At 57.5% G+C, this 15,730-nt stretch overlaps 1 protein-coding gene across 1 annotated transcript; it reads right to left on the reverse strand.

Annotated features, from left to right (window-relative positions):
• Positions 1-1,522: 1,522 nt before the first annotated feature.
• Positions 1,523-12,196, reverse strand: CARHSP1 (calcium regulated heat stable protein 1). Its single transcript, XM_004705850.2, has 4 exons — positions 12,130-12,196; positions 4,701-4,865; positions 4,019-4,141; positions 1,523-1,904 (listed from the first exon to the last, which is right to left on the reverse strand). Exons 2-4 carry the CDS (start codon positions 4,856-4,858, stop codon positions 1,742-1,744), a joined length of 444 nt encoding a protein of 147 aa, XP_004705907.1. The 5' UTR covers positions 4,859-4,865; positions 12,130-12,196; the 3' UTR covers positions 1,523-1,741.
• Between the last annotated feature and the right edge of the window lie 3,534 nt (positions 12,197-15,730).

Raw genomic sequence — 15,730 nt, forward strand, 5'->3', positions numbered from 1 at the left:
GAAGGTAAAGCAGTTGGTAAAGACTGGAAAACCCTGGGATGGGAAACTACTCACTGGCAACTAACTGGTTAATGGGGGGGGGGAATCCTCCCAGGGGACCAGGTCACGGTGGGAGAGGTCACCTGGCACTCAGGAGACAACTGTCCCTCCCAGAGTTTCTCCACGGTGGCCCAGCCTCTTGTCAGAACCCCACCCCCGTCTTACTGAGCCCAGATCGGCAGGGTGCACACGGTGGTGGGGGGACCCCGGGCAGCTTGGTTTCAGGAGGTGCCCTTACCTGTCGCCGGAGCAGACACTGCTCTCTGATCCCTGCATGTCCACATGGCAGTCAGTCAGCCAGGAAGAAGATGTCTGAAACTTCGGGGCCCTGGGGCCCACAGCTTCAATCCCAGGTAGGGGAGGGGCGGGCAGAGACCTCAGGGAGCCGGCTGGGGACCTGCCCCAGGCTTGACGGGAAGGCCACCTTTGTGACCCAGCAGAGGCAAGAGGGGCACCACCCAGCCAACCAGTGGCCACAGAGTCGCTTCAGACTCCCACCAATGTGCCCCAGACAGGGTTCAAGGCGAACCGCCAGGCCTTTCTCCCCAGGCACCTCCAGGTGCATTCAGACCAGCGCCAAGCGCAGAATGGGCTCAGCCACCCAGGGCACCCTCAGGGCTCCTCAGTGGGAAGCAGTGACCCCGAGGGCCGAGCCCTGGCAGTGGCTCTGGATGTGGAAGTGGGAGCATGCGTGTGGGCGCACACGGGCAGCCATCAGCTGACACTTCTAGCCTTCCTTTCACAGGACGGCATCCTCTGAGCCCAGGTTGTTGCCCTCCTCTCCCCACTCCGGAGGGAGGCCCCCCACCCTCGTTCTCAGGTGTCCTCTCCTCCCGGGTAGCGTCCAGGTCACGTGCTTTGAAGCATCAGCCAGCTCTTCCCGGTCCAGTCACAACAGCAGAGAAAGGCCCCAGAATCGCTTACAGAAGACACCCACAAAGGTGGACCCTGTTGCTGGCCCTAGCCAACTGCCTCTTCAGAGGGAAAATGAATGCCCGCATTGCTTCACGCAAGCTCAGAAAGGGCACGGGGATGACCTTGGCCTTGCCTTCGACACCCCCCGGCTTCCAGGAAGCCAGCTGTAGCTCTTCTCCGAATCCTTCTGGAGGGAGGCCTGCTTCCAAACCCAGAAACACGCCCTCCCCACTGCGTCACACTGTCTCCCCCCAACACCCCCACCCAGAGCAGCTACAATCCAGCCTTCCTCCACCAATGGCTACAAAAAGGCACCCCTTTCCCTCCAACCCTCACCCCCCAGCTCCCTTCACTGCAGTTGAGCCCAGAAATGAACCACCAACAGACCCCACCCCAACCCCCAACTGTGGAGAGACAGAGGAAGACTGAGCAGAATTGCATCCCAGAAGCGGCACAGACCCCACCCCACCCCAAGTGGCAGGCCAGACCTTGGGTTTCTGAGCTGGCACACCAGGAGAGGAGGAACCCCTGCCCCGCCCACCCCCCCAGGCCAACAGAGGGGCACCTCTCTTTTTCACATGCCTTTAATGCTTTTCAGATGGTCAGAGATGGTTATCACAGTCAGAGTTTGCACTGGGGGCTGAGAGCCCACCAGCCCGTCCCTTCCACCAGAGAGGGCTGGGCAGGGGCCAAGCCGTTCCAAAGGTCCATCGGTGCTGTCACCGCCTTCCCCGTCCACCTTCCCCAGCGTCCCCCACGAGCCCAGGAGAAGGGGCACTGGCATGTCCTAGGAGCTGACCACGTGCCCGGACCAGGTCTCGTGCTTGGTGCCAGGGGCCAGATGGGTGATAACCACCTCTACGGCCTGCAGCTTCTCGTTCTTGGGCGGGATAGAGCACATCTTATAGGTAACCTCGTCGCCTTCCATGGGGACGTACTCTCCTTCCACGCTGCAGGGATGGGACATAGCAGTCAAGGGCCAGCCGGGAGGCCACTGGGACACCCTCCCCCAGGTACCAGCCCCTTCCTCAGGAATGGTTCCTATGCCTATCCACCAGGGCTACTATGCCTTGCTATTCAGTGCCAGCTCTGTGATGGCTGGATTCGTGTTCTCAGTCAACCCAGTCAGTGGTATAGTGGGCTATGGAGTTGCTGACCACAAGGTCAGCAGTTTGAACCCAACAGCTGCCCCCAAAGAGAAAGCCGAGGCTGTCTGCTCTGGTAAAGACTTAAAGCCTGGGAAACCCCGAAAGACAGTTCTACTCAGCCCTCGAGGGTCACTATGAGCCCCAATGGTGTGCCTGTGCACACCACCTTGTGTGGAAAGTCTCAGCAGATGGGCTTAACTAAGGTGAGGTCGCAGGGTGGGCCCTGATCCAATCAGACTGGTGTCCTTCCAAGAGGTCGAGGAGAGACCCTAGAGACACAGAGGGAAGGTGGCCAAGGCAGAGAAAGCATCGAGGCCCCTACAAGCCCAGGAACACTGGGACCACCAGAAAGTGGGAGGAGCCTGCAGGGGGCGGGGCCAGGGCAGAAGGCAAGCGCTCACAGGCACATGAGGACAGAAGGCCAAGGGGAGGAGCCGAAAGCCGCTCAGCCTGGCCAGTCAGGCCAGGCCAAGGCCAGGTCTCCTGAGCCTCAGGGTCCCAGACACTGAGCTGCCTCTCTACCCTTGATGACTCAGCAGGCCTTCCAGAAAGCCCCTTTGTGCCCAGAGCTAGGTGCAGGCTGCGTGCTCTCCCCCACCGCCTCCCTGAGAGGGTCCTCTTCCTCCGTAGGGTGAGTCACCAACTCAGGCCCTGATCAGTAGGGCCAGCGAGCTCCCTGTGAACAGGCTTCTTCGGACTGGTGTTCAGAGCTAATCTCCTGTCCTCTTTGATTTGGCCACTAGGCAGCTTAGGTTTAAGTTGGCAGCAGAGACAGGCACCCCCATGACTCCACCCTTCTTCTTCCTCCGGCCCCCCTCCCACGCCTGTGTCTTTCTTATAACTCATTTTTCCTCAGCACCGTGTGTATCTCTGTAAAGCACGGGGAGTATTTTCTGGAAAGACAACGTGTACACAGAGCCACGCATAAATGCTGCACACGCATCCACACACAGGACAAGTCAGGGGCTGCAGCCCCTGCCTGCTCTGTCCTGGGGGGCCTCCCTGTAAATACTCCAGCCTGATCGGAAAGCCCAAAATCCATTTTCAGGGTCCACACACAGGTTAAGTCTCTGGTGAATCCCCTCTGACCACAGTCAAGGGATAGAAATAGCCTTGACAGCAGACAGAGAGGACTGTAAAGTCGATTGTGGCCGGTGTAATTAGGTTAACACTGTACCACCGTATCATCTGATCTCCCAGTTGACCCATATGAAATTTGTTCTGGTTTTTAATATTTCCTGCTTTCTTTCTGATTGAGGCTTTTCCTCTTATTTTGTTATTATTGTTGCTGAACTATTGACGTATATGATATATGAGTTCTATGTCAGTAAAACTATTTTCCAAAAAGGCTGGCCTGCGATGTAACAGTGCTAGGAGAAGTAAGGGGCCACTGAAGCCCTCTGTCAGTGTGCTGTGTGGGCTGGGCTCAGAACTGTGTGCACTGAGTGGCCGTGAGCCATGCACAGCCCGTACACGTATCTCCTTGGCCTACCCAATGGGGCCGCTTGTTCATACACACACACCACTTACACCTTCTCACGCATTTACACACACACACACACACACACACACGCACAGTGACAGCCCCATTAACTGTCACCCAGCCTCAACTACAGCAAAGCCCACGGCCATGAAGTGGATTCTGAGCCTATACCGGGTTTCTCAGGCGACATCTTTACAGGAACAGATAGCCTCATCTTTCTCCCAATGAGTAGCTCCTACTGGGTTTGAACCACCAACCTTGTGATAGCAGTCCAGTGCTCACCCACACACAGCACCACCAGAGCACTCGACCCCACTCCCCACCCCCTCCAAGCATGCTGTCACCAACAGGGACAGGGTCCAGTGACACACGCCCCCCTCCCTCCAGAGAGCCAGCCCAGAACACCGCACCCCCCATCCAGGCCCTGACTCACTCAGAGATGTGCAGGAAGATGTCGGGGCCGCCATCAGCTGGGGTGATGAAGCCGTGGCCCTTGGACCGGCAGAAGCATTTGCAGACGCCTTTGTAGACAGGACCTTGTGACGCTCGCACGGTCCTGACAGGGAAGAGTAAGAGGAACCCTGCGCCCCAATGCCTGCCCTCTAAGCTAGCTTCCCTCCTGGGGTGGCTCCTCCCAGCGCCCCATCCACAGCCGTGCCTTGAGGAGTCCTGGCCAGGGCCACCACGCTGTCGCCAGTCTGCACTGTGCAACTCTGGGAGCCGCTCCCCCAGAGTCCAGAGGACCCCACTCTGAAGACTGACTCTCTAGGGGACTCTGGCAAAGTCAGGGCCTTGGTCCCCCCAGCTGGAAACAGGGTGCTGGGCTAATTCTAAGCACTACCCAGAGGACTGTGCCTCTACTGCCTGACCCCAGCCCTGTCTGTGTGGTAATCCCCAAGGCCACCTGCCACCCTCCAGAGCCCAGGGTCTCCCACTTGTGGCGCCCGGCTCACCCAGCACTCGGGGTCTGTGCAGCCTAGCCCAGCACCCTCAAACTTCAGAGGGCATCTCCCCAGCTTCGCTACCGTCACCCCCACGCTGCGCAAGGCTCCTTAACTGACAGACGGACCCGAGGCCTCTCAGGGAGGCCCCTCCCAGCCCAGTCTGAGACTCACGCAGAGAAGGTCCTCGTCCTGCGGGTGGGCAGCGGGCTGGGGACCACGTTGCCTCGCAGCGGGGATGGTGAGCGTTCTCGGCCCCTCGGGTTCTCCAGCAGCCCAACCGAAGCCTGGTGGGTGGGGGGCTGCGACGGAGGGGGAGGCTCGGATGACATGGTGGACCTGGGGAGACACAGGGGGCTCTCTGGGGCTCAGGCCAGGCAGGAACCTACCATCCGAGACCGATGCTTCTCCAGGGAGCCGGACAATGCTTTGGAATCCGCTGAGTCCCCGGGCTGAGGCTGCTTGGCCATTGACATCCCCGTGGCAGAGCCAAGCATGGGAATGCCAGGGCCACCCATGCCGCCAACAGAGGCTCCAGAGGACAGGGCAGAATGGAAGGACAGGAAAGCACTGTCCCTCAACATCGCTAACCCCTTAGGCATTTAGGAATTACTTGTGGGAGGGAGGAGAAAAGAGAAGTAAAAAATAAAACCCCCCTGCCATCCAGCCCATGCCGACTCCCAGTGGCCCTATAACAGGGTAGAACTGTTCTGTTCTATAGGGCCTGTGAGTTTCCGAGACTGTCACTGTTCACAAGAGTAGAAAGCCCCGTCTTTCTTCCAAGGAGCTGCGGGTGATTTTGAACTGCTGACCTTGCGGTTAACAGCCCAACAAGTAATCACTACACCACCAGGGCTCCATCAGGGAAGGGAAAATAAAGGACGGAGGGGCTGTGGGCAAACTATTCCCACAGGTGCTGACGCAGCTGCAGAGACCAGGTGGAGAAGGGACTACACTGCATGTCCCAGGCGAGTTCCAGGACACATTCTAGAAATGCTGAGGCCCCGGGTCTGGGGAAGGGTGGGCTATTGGTCAGGGATCCCAGGGAGCCAAGTCTTAAGAACAACTGGTATCTGTCCTCTCGTGTAGCTAGAGGGAGGCCTCCCAGGGGGTCGCCTGGCTCCTAGACACAAGGCTGCTATGTCCACCCCACAGCGAATAAATGGGTGGGCTCCCATCTCTGGCGGTAGAGGCCCCAGGGAGGCCTTGGCCTCGGCGGTGGCCAGGCAGGTGGCACACGATGGGGGGAGTAGTCCTTGCCCAGGACAAGGAGGCATCTGAGCTCAGAATTCAAGCAAGGTCACCTCAAGGCAGGGCCAGGAGGCCAGGGCCAGCAGCCAAGGCCACTCAGCATGCTCACTCTGCTCACCCTCCGGGTTCCCAGATCCTCCTAAAAAGCCCAGGAGCTCAGGCAACCTGAACCCCATTTTGCTGCCTGCGCCACCCCCACCCCCACCCCCAATAGTGACCCTATGTCCCCAAAACCTAGCAATGTCTGCTCTCAACCCAAGGCCTTCAAGCCAGGCTGAGTCCTCGGGCAAAGGGTCCCCGAAGGGCAAGCTCCTTCTCCACATTCCCCACATGCCCCTGGCAGCCCGGGAAGGGAGTGGCCGGCCGGCTGGTCTTCTGGAGGAAGTGACACAACTACCTCCTGTCCCGTCTCGCAGCTGCGGTCAGGGAAGACCGAGAGGCGGGCCCCCACCTCATAAAGGCCTCGCTGTCCGGCTAGGGGTTTAGGCTTCCAGAATGACCCAGAGCTCAGGTCACAGAGTCCCGGAATGTTCTGAAGCCTGGGGTTCCAGGCAGGGGAGAAGAAGCTCCACCTTGGCCCCCATGGCGGCCAGTGGAGGCTTGATGACTAAGGGCCAAGGGCCAGTTCCTTTACTCCTTCTACCCAAAGTCTGTCCCCGACCCTTCCCCAGCTATTCCTCCAGGGTCAGGCGCATCGGACTTCAAACCCCAGGGCCTGCCAGCTGTGTGACCTTGGGCAAGTTACTTAACCTCTCTGAGTCTCAGTTTTCTCCTCAGGAAAATGGGGGAGTGGTAATGGTCCCAACCTCACACCAAGAAAGCAGAATGAAATGATCCACGCTAGGTCCTTGGTGCGTGTCCAGCCAGAACAAGTGCCCCGTGGCTGTCCACTAGTGGGTAGTCCACTAGTCCATAAGGGGTCCTGGTGGTGCTATGGGTTAGGCACTAGGCTGCTAACTGCAAGCTTGGAGGTTCAAAGCCACCAGCTGCACCTTGGGAGAACAATGAGACTGTCTGCTCCTGTCTGTTCTTAGTATTGCCTTGATGGCTGTGGGCTTATTAGTATAATCGCCATCAAGAAGTCATTGTCAAATCTGTCCCCAGTGGCAAGTCCTGGTGATCGTGGAGCCAAGAAACAAGCAAGTAAACAGACAGACACCCAGGATCATCAGAGACTGCTGTTCCAGCTACAGATGGTCACAGGGAGTCAGGCAGACAGCCACCACAGAGAGCAGGGCTGTTGGGAGCTGGATGGAACCGAGACGCCAAGTGGAGTGCCCCCCACCACCCCACCATCATCCCAATGTCTGCGAGGGGTGCAGTGTGGGCCAAGGGTCAGGGCAGAGAGAGCCTGCTCAGGAATCCTGCCTGGTCCCTATCATCCTCACCCTCACCCATCTGTCCCCAGACTCCTGGCTGCACCCTTAAGCAGGTTTGAATTGGAGCCCCTCTTCTTACCCCCCCATCCCCCCTTCACCCTCCAAATGCACAGTCTCTCATTAGAGCCAACGAGTGCCATGCCCGGTGGGGTCAGGGGCCCAGCACCAGGTCCCTAAAGCCCCGGAGGCTCAGTCCAGGGGCTGCCACGGAGCAGCGTCTCTGGCACAGTGCAGAGAATGACCTCAACATTCCTCTGGAACCGTCACTCACTGGTACTTACAGAGCACTTGGTATGCCCTAAGCACCTTGGAGACACAGCTGTCCCATTCACAGGCACACTAAGTCACACAGGTGCAGACACGTACACATGCATGCGCACACATCGTGTGCCAACATAGGTGTGCAAGCATGCACATAAGTGTTGGTGCGGACACACCTGCACCCGATGCATAGAGGCCAGGAGCAGAGCCACCTGCTGGGGGTGGGACCCAGCAGGAGGAGGAGGGGATAAAGCTTACACCCCTTTCTTTCAGGTTCTACGCACTCCGCCTACATCCGGAATCAGAATCTACATTGTTACAATGTTTCCTAATGTATCTGGTAAGTGGGCATCTGGTTCAAATAGAGGTCTATCTGGCGAGTATGCAAATTCCCAGCAGGACTCAAGCCAGAATGACAGGTTGGTTCTCAGCCCTGGAGGAGGAGGGCTAGGGCAAGTCAGGCTGCTGTACCCACAAAGTCAGGTTGCTGTACCCACAACCAGCTCTTGGGGCCCTGCTGCTCCTGCTGGAAGTAACTCCCCACCGGACGCTTGGGCATGGTCCAGGTAGCTGTCACTGTACACAGACCTGGCCTGGGAGTGGCCCCTGGATGAGGCAGGAGCTCCCTCCCTAAACACCACAGCTCCCTTCAGCAAGTTGGGGGTTTGGGGTGGAGGCCACTCTAGGCCACATCCCCTAGGTCCCGTAGGCCTCTAGCCACAGCCCAGGTTCTGGCCGCAGTGCCAGGGGTGTCCATGTCCACACAGGTGTCCATGTATGTGCCTGTGTGCACACATGGAGGTGCATTATCTACCCAGGACCCCCACACACACACACACACACACACAAACGCATGCCACAGGCTCTCCTGAGGACAGGGTGTGTGTGTGTGTGTGTGTGTGTATGTGTGTGTGTGTGTGTGTGTTGGGGATGCCATGTGTGTGTGTGTGGGGGGGGGTGTGTCTACCTGCTTCATGAGCAACCCTGGGCCACTGGTTATGTGCAGGAAGTGATGGACACAGAGACAGTGGCACTGCTGCCCTCCAGAAGCCTCTGAGGGCAGGTGGAGTGGACCAGCAGTTTACACAGCTCAGCACCTGGGTAAACTGCGAGGCCGAGTCACACCCAATAAATAACAGCAAGAGCAGTGCATGTGGGGCAGTAGAGGGAGGGAGGAGGAGAGGGGGCAGGGGAGGGGAGTCTTGTGGGGAAGGGTTGCATTTTAAAAGCAGAAGCAGGAGGACCTTAGGAGGTAAACAATCCCCCCCCCTCCATCTAGTGAGTGGAGTGGGGGTGGTGTGGGGGCCCAGGAGCCACTGAAGCCCCCTCCCCCAGGAAGACATACCAGCAGCAGGGCCTGCAGAAAGGGCAGAAGGGGACCTCCGCCCAAGACAGCCTGGGAATTTTCCACAGGTGCCTACAAGTCCTCTGGGAAGGAACCTCCTGCTCACCTCTTCCCAGGTACCCAGTCTGAGAACCCAGGTCGCGCTGGAATCCAGCGCTTCAGGGTTCTCCACTCTCTCCACGCCGCCCCGCCCCCCCCTCCCTTTTGGCCCCCTCTGCCCCAAAGGCCCACCCTACCCAGAAGCAGCGCCAGCAGCTGCGTACACCTTAGTGAGACAGTTTGCAAAGGCTTTCTGGAGGGGTGACAAGCAAGAGTTTTTTTCAGGGTGGGTGCTGCGAAGCCACACCCTCTCGTCCGGGTCCCCCTGCAGAGTGAGCTGTGTGGTTTCCAAGAGTCTCTGTAGCTGTGGGACCTCCAGGCTAGGAGCTGGGGGCAGGCACCCTGAGAAACTGCCTGCCAACTTCTGGGAGGGAGGGGTCCAGATTCTAATTCCACAAACCCTCACCCCAAGGTTGCGGAGGTGGGGGAGGAGGGCTCGGTAGGCAGTCCAGGCCCCCTAACTCCATGAGCCCTGCCTGAACCTCTTCAGATGGAGCAGGTGCAACCCCTGCCCGAGAGGTGCTGGTGGGACCTGCCACTCTGTGTATGGACAACTCTGCCTCGGTGGCAACATCACCAGATCCCGGTGAGGGAGGTAGGGGGCAAGTGGGGAGAGGGAAGCCGGGAGTCACAAGTGGCCTGGTCTGTAAACTGAGGCCACAATGACACAGGCCCCATAGCCTAAGTGGCACCCTTAGCTGGGCAGAACCCCCCCCCCCATGTGTGGGCCTGAGGGTAGGGGGCACCAGTGACTGGGCAAGCCTTGTCCATAGGCCCCTGCATTGTTCTGGGAACAGAGTGGGGCCTGGGTGCGGAGAGGGTGGCCTGGGGCTGGCGGGAACATGTCCTCCAGAGTGAGAAGGCATCTGCCAGCAGGCCAGGGGCTGCATGGCCCATGGAGCCCAGCGGAATGGCAGAGGAGCTGCAGAGGTGTGGCCCAGCCCCTCCCGAGGCCAGGCCTGGCCGGGAAGTGTCCCCGCCCCCTGGGGTCCAGGAGTGCCGGGAAGAGGGCGCCGGAAACAGAACCAGCCCAGCCAGGCCCCGGGGAAGCGACTGAGACAGTGAGCCCTCCCACCAGACTCCCATTAGCTGCTGGCCGGACACGCCCATGGAGTGAGAGCCAACTCTGGCCCCTCTGGGGTCAGAAAGACCAGCCCCTCCCCTGGCAGGGGTGTCTACCGGGGCTCTCCCACTCCCTCCCACCATGCACTCACCGACCCTCTATTTTCCCCAGGGCTTGAACACAACCCCTGATTTTTGGTCTGGACTCTGCCCTTTACTGCCACCCCCACGCCAGCCCTCTGTAGCCGCTGGCCAGTGACCTCCCACTCCTTGCCTCAGTGCCTTCACCTGTCCAGTGGGACCAAGTAACATCAATGCCCAGAGCGGCCCAAGTAATGAAATTATGCTCCCCCAGCAGCTCCGCAGGCCTGGGGCCGTCTGGGCCACTCTCCCATGGGCCCCTGACCGGCAGCTGGGGCACAAAGTCTGACTGCCATTGCAACTAGCCCTGGGGCAGGACAAAGATGGTTCCCTTCCCAGCACACCCCCAAACCCTACCACAAAACCCCAGGGCCCTGGACCTGCTACTCAGAGACTGCGGACAGCCAAGGGAGCTCCGGGGCTGTGGGGGGCAGGCCAGATGTTCGACCTCACTGTACACAGAGTGGTAGAGACCCTAAGGATGCCCCACCCAGCCCAGATGGGGCAGCCGGTTTTCAGGGAAGGGAAATTGTTGTGCAGGTGTTGGAGTGGAGCAGGGATGGGAGGGGGCAAGACCGGGCGAAAGCGGCCCAGGAATAGAAATAAGAAAAACTGAAAAGTATCGTCTTTCGGCCTCACCGGCCCCTCAAGTCAGGAACTGTTTTATCCCAATCTACTGTTGTTAGGGGCCCAGAGGTCTCCGTGATCTCCTGTGACACAACTGCCCCCTTGGGGGTTTGTTTTTATTGTTGTCTGGGTGCAAATTTACACAGCGAATGCGTCTCCCATTCAGCATCTGACACCTTTGTTTTCGTGAGCTTAGCGGCAATCTCCTCAACGGAGCAGCACTCCGCCCACTTCCTGCCTGGGTCCCCCATCTTTGTCTCCACTTTCTGCTAGCGGAGCTTTGGGGAAGGTGTGTACCCTTTCTGCCTCACACGGTTGTTTTCTACGGAGAATACATACACCCCCTGGATACACCCACTTAAAGGCGGGTGTGGTGTTGGGCTGCAAGGTGACTGGGGTGGCGGGGAGGGTGTCTGGCAGTCGGTCTCCACTAGTTCCCTCACTCTCCACAGACAGGTCAGGGCGTGTGGTCTCCCGCTGGGTTTTCTACCCCTCGTAAAGGAGCCGATCGATCACCAGGTGTTCTCCTTCAAACCGCCAACACCTACATTGGCTGCCGGCAGGAGCCATTGGCTCCTACGGGCTCTTCATCCCAAATCTACAGGTGGGGAAACTGAGGCTGAGAACGGCCTCCTCTATTTGGTAATGAGCCCACAGCTCTGACAACCCGGGGGTGGGAGGGTGCCTGGAAGATAACCTCCCTTCCCTCCCCCCACACCCACACACGCTCTACAAAAAGACACAACCACAGAAGACACAACGCGCAGAACACAGAAGCTGTGGGGCCAGGGGCTGCCTTTGGAAAAATAAGAAAAGAACCCGGTTTCCCGCCTATACAAGCGGCGGGGGTGGGGAGTCCGGAGGCAGGCGAAGTTTTCCTCCGCCGCCTGGGGAGGCGGGGGCGGGGGGCGCCCATCCGGGCGCAAACAGCCCGCGAGCGCGCCCCAGGATCCGCCTCCTCCAGACGCCGGCCAATCAGCGGCGACAGGGCAATGCCCCTCCTTTCTATCGCCGGGATCAGCCACCGTCCGGCCGCCGAGCCCCCAGCAAGCGCGGCCCGGTCGGAGTGGTGGGGGGACGACCCCTAACAACACCCAGCGCCCCCGCCCGCGGCCCCCCAAGCCTGCCCAGCCAGCGGGCGGGCGCGACGGCCCGGACGCCGGGAGGAAGCTGGCCCGCGCGCGCACACTACACTGGTGGCCGAGAGGGAAGTGCCGCCTGGAGTCTGCCCGCCGCGCGGCCAGCTGGTGCCACACCCACCCTCCCAAGGGTGCTGCCCGGCTCCTCCCCGCAGGCCCAGGGGCATCTCCCAGGGGCTGGAGGGCCCTGCACGAGGAGGCATCAAGAAAAGGTAGCAGCCGCCCCATCCCTGCGGCTCCCGGGGCCTCGGGCCGAACCGCCCCACACGCCCCTCCAGGGTTCCCCAAAAGCTCCCTACCGGATGCTCGGCTCCGCTCAGTCAACTGCTGGACTCCGACTGCAAAAGCCAAGGGGTGGAGGGGCGTGGTCAGAGAGCGGGCTCGCTACCGTCCGGGGTACGCCCCCTGGGGCTTGGGCCAATGGGAGCTACGGTCTGTCCTCTGGAAGGCAGAGGGCGTAGCGGGCTCACCGTGGCCCCGCCTTCAAACCCGCCCCCTGGAGCTCCCCGACCAATGGGGCGGCGGCCGGAACCCGGGAAGGACGGAGCGGGGCGGTGCCGAGCGGTCCGGACGTTACCTTTGTGTGCGCTCCCCGGACCAGCGAGAGGTGGGAGGCGGAGCGGGGACTGGCCGCTAGCCCCTGGAAAGTGGAGGAGTGACCGGAAGGAAAGAGGAGAGGGAAAACAAGCAAGGACCTAGAAGGAGGGAAAGGATGGAGGAAAAGGGAAACAAAAATAAATGCAAAGAAAGGAAAACAAAAAGAGGGGGTAAGCTGTACATTTTTTAAAATTTCCATTGTCTTTGGGAGTTAGCTTCCATTTCCTAAGAGCAGAAAACTGAGACACAGAGTGACTTACCCACCCACCTGCATCCCCTGAGCATGAGGCCAGCTTTGGGGACTCAGGTACAGGTTGGTATTTGAGGGGCCCAGGATGGAGAGAAAATGTCCCACTGCGCTCCAAGAGCCACTCGGAGGTGGGATTCGGGGGTGTCAGTCCTAGAGCCCATCTGCCTCCCCTCCTTTCTTCTTCTTCTTCTATCTGCCTCCCCTCCTTTCTTCTTCTTCTTCTATCTGCCTCCCCTCCTTTCTTCTTCTTCTTCTATCTGCCTCCCCTCCTTTCTACTTCTTTGTCTTCTTCTTCCTTCTCTCTCTGTCTCTGTCTCTCTCTCTCAGGAATGGGACAACAACACGTGATCACAGGGACAGAACAGAACTGCCCCACAGGATTTCCTACACCACCATCTTTAGGGAAGCCCACCGCCAGGTCTTCTCCCTCGGAGCCCCTGTTGATGGGTCCCACCCACGAACCTTTCAGTTACCAACTGAGCGAGCGCTTAACCATTGTGCCATGAAGGCTTCTTTGAAGAAAAGGTAGCCTTCAATTATAAGTGTTTTGTGTAAAACTTCATAGTCTGCTAAGAACCCAAATTCCAGGTCACTAGATTAGGGATAAAGGGGGTTACCTTCCCAAATGCCTACAGGAAAATTGGCTGTCCATGCCACGTACAGATAAAGGGGTTGGAAAGAAATCAGGCACACTAATCAGACACATGGGAAAATACGGGGCCCACACTCAATGCTAGGCACCAGCGACACATCACAGGTATGCCTACACTCAGCCAATACTCTCAACCATGCCTCCCCAGCCAGTGTGGCTGGGAGGAGACAAAAGCAGGCCACGGGCTCTTTTCTCCCTCTTATTCCAGTGTGCTCTGCAAGCTGAGGATGAGACTCCTCCCACAGGCAGGTACACCTGCGTGCCCCCCTCACAGCCTGCACATTCCCTGGGGATTTCTTGCTGGTGGCTCTGCATGCTGGTTCCACGCTCCTGTTCCCATCTTCATTCCACGTGTTTTTCCACGCTCCCTTGAAAAGGCCATTTGCAGTTGCAAACTTTCCCACGGCCCCTGGCACGCAGCCCTGCACACTTTCTAGAGATCGCATGGACTTTCTGAGACTGTACTACCTGAAACTTCCCTCTCCCTCGTAAAAGTCACGGACTTACAAACGTGCTTCTGCCGCGTGAATTCTTTCAGTGTTGGGAAGCAAGAATTAGGGGAAACCACTCCAGAAACTTAGCAACAACACCACCACCCCTAAAGTTCTGCCCCAAGGCTGACTGTAAAAAGCTCTGCACAAACAGGAAAGCCGTGCCTTTGTCAGAAACCAGCGAACCGAGGACAGTGGACCACGAAGGAATCGGCGAACCACGAACCATGACGATTGAAAATGACTGCCCGGAGCTCTCCGGAGGCCAATTGCTCAGGAAGACCTCAGCCTGTATTGTCCACCCCGGAGGGGCCCAGCCCCTTCATTTCTGTTCTGTGTAGAAGGGCACTAGTCCTTGAACTCGGGGTTGCTGCCTGCACCCCGGCAAGAAATCCACTGTGCCGTTTGTGACCCACCTGGCCTCGTGACTGAGTGGAGTCTTCTCTCAACCTTACTTTTTGTTTTAAGTCCAGTAGAACCATGAAGCCCTGCATCCCAGTCACCCAGAGAGGACAACCAACACACAGAAGAGGGGGCTACCTTCTTTTTCCACCCCCAGTCACCCAAGAGCATCAGCGCTCAGGTCGAGCTGCAGATAAACTGGCTCACAAGGTCGCTGTGGGTGGAAAGGGGTAAGCTCACAACACCAGCAGCAAGGCCAGCTCAGGATTAAGGAAGGCAGGCACAGAATGGTGGAGCAGCGCACTAAGGAAACTCAGAACATTGGGTATTTTGCATTTTGATGCAATATTTTTTAAATGAATGCCAAGCAAAACGGTGATGGAAAAAATATCGTGGGTTTTTTTTTGTTTTGTTTTTAATCATTTTATTGGGGGCTCACACAACACTTATCACAATCCATACATATATCAATTGTTGTCTTTTAAATCATTTTATTAGGGGCTCATACAACTCTTACCACAATCCATGCAGACATCAATTGTGTAAAGCACATTTGTACATTCATTGCCCTCATCATTCTCAAAATATTTGCTCTCCACTTAAGTCCCTGGCATCAGCTCCTCGTTTTCCCCCTCCCTCCCCCCTCCCAAGATCGTAGTTTGAAATAACAATGCAACCCTGTCATGATTGAGTCACTGTAACCTTAACCAGTGCTATTTAGGGTCAATAATTGCAAGGCCAGCCTTAGACCCAGGACATCCCTAAAGTCTTCTTCACGTCCAACAGTAGTTGATGTTGGTAGGTGCCCTCGGGTTGGCACTGACACCTGGTGAGCCTGTGGGCAACAGAAGGAAACACGGCCGGTCCTGCGCCATCCTTATAATGTCAACAGGTCCAAGGTAATGAGGCAAAGTTCTCCCCATCTTGCTCCTCAGGAGCGTCGGGCCGCACTTCTTGGCAGTTCTTTGGCAGTCCAGACACTTTCAGTACCTGCTCCAGCACCATCGTGCACATGCAGGCTTCTTAGTGAATGCCCACCTTTGACATGCATAATGGTTACAACTCATAAACGACAACCATTATAAACAATGGTCTATCATTACTGATAGAGTGCTGTCTTCAGCATTGTAGTGGGTTTCCTAGGTTTCCAGCCACCCAGTGCATGAACTCAAGTGTCGCACACATGCAAGCATCACCCCCTGGGTGGGGGCAGGGGGGCGTCCTCATGTGGCAGGAAATACAGATTCCTTAGCAGTGTGTACTATCAACTTTAATCATAAAACAATATGTGATGAACAGAATTGCAAATTTCTTAAATGAAGGATTTCCTAGATTCTGAGAACACTAACAACAAAATGGCTTTGTAAAATCTTTCTATTTTGAATCACCACATTATCAATAACTGAGTGAAAGCCTCTTTTGAAAATGTTTCTCCTTTTCCTTTAATTATAACTTCAATCTCAACCACAATTTTTTAACTATATATTGTGAAATATTTATTTTAAATT

This window comes from Echinops telfairi, unplaced genomic scaffold (genome assembly GCF_000313985.2).
Source record: "Echinops telfairi isolate 266 unplaced genomic scaffold, ASM31398v2 ScPeMD7_5;HRSCAF=22, whole genome shotgun sequence".
Lineage (NCBI taxonomy): Eukaryota > Metazoa > Chordata > Mammalia > Afrosoricida > Tenrecidae > Echinops > Echinops telfairi.

Excerpts from the sequence above, each read along its gene's own strand:
- CARHSP1 (XM_004705850.2), bottom strand. The coding sequence starts at position 4,858 with ATGTCATCCGAGCCTCCCCCTCCGTCGCAGCCCCCCACCCACCAGGCT. Across the intron at positions 4,142-4,700 it reads AGGACGAGGACCTTCTCTGC|GACCGTGCGAGCGTCACAAG; the intron begins GTGAGTCTCAGA and ends CTTCCCTGTCAG. Across the intron at positions 1,905-4,018 it reads ATCTTCCTGCACATCTCTGA|CGTGGAAGGAGAGTACGTCC; the intron begins GTGAGTCAGGGC and ends CCATCCCTGCAG.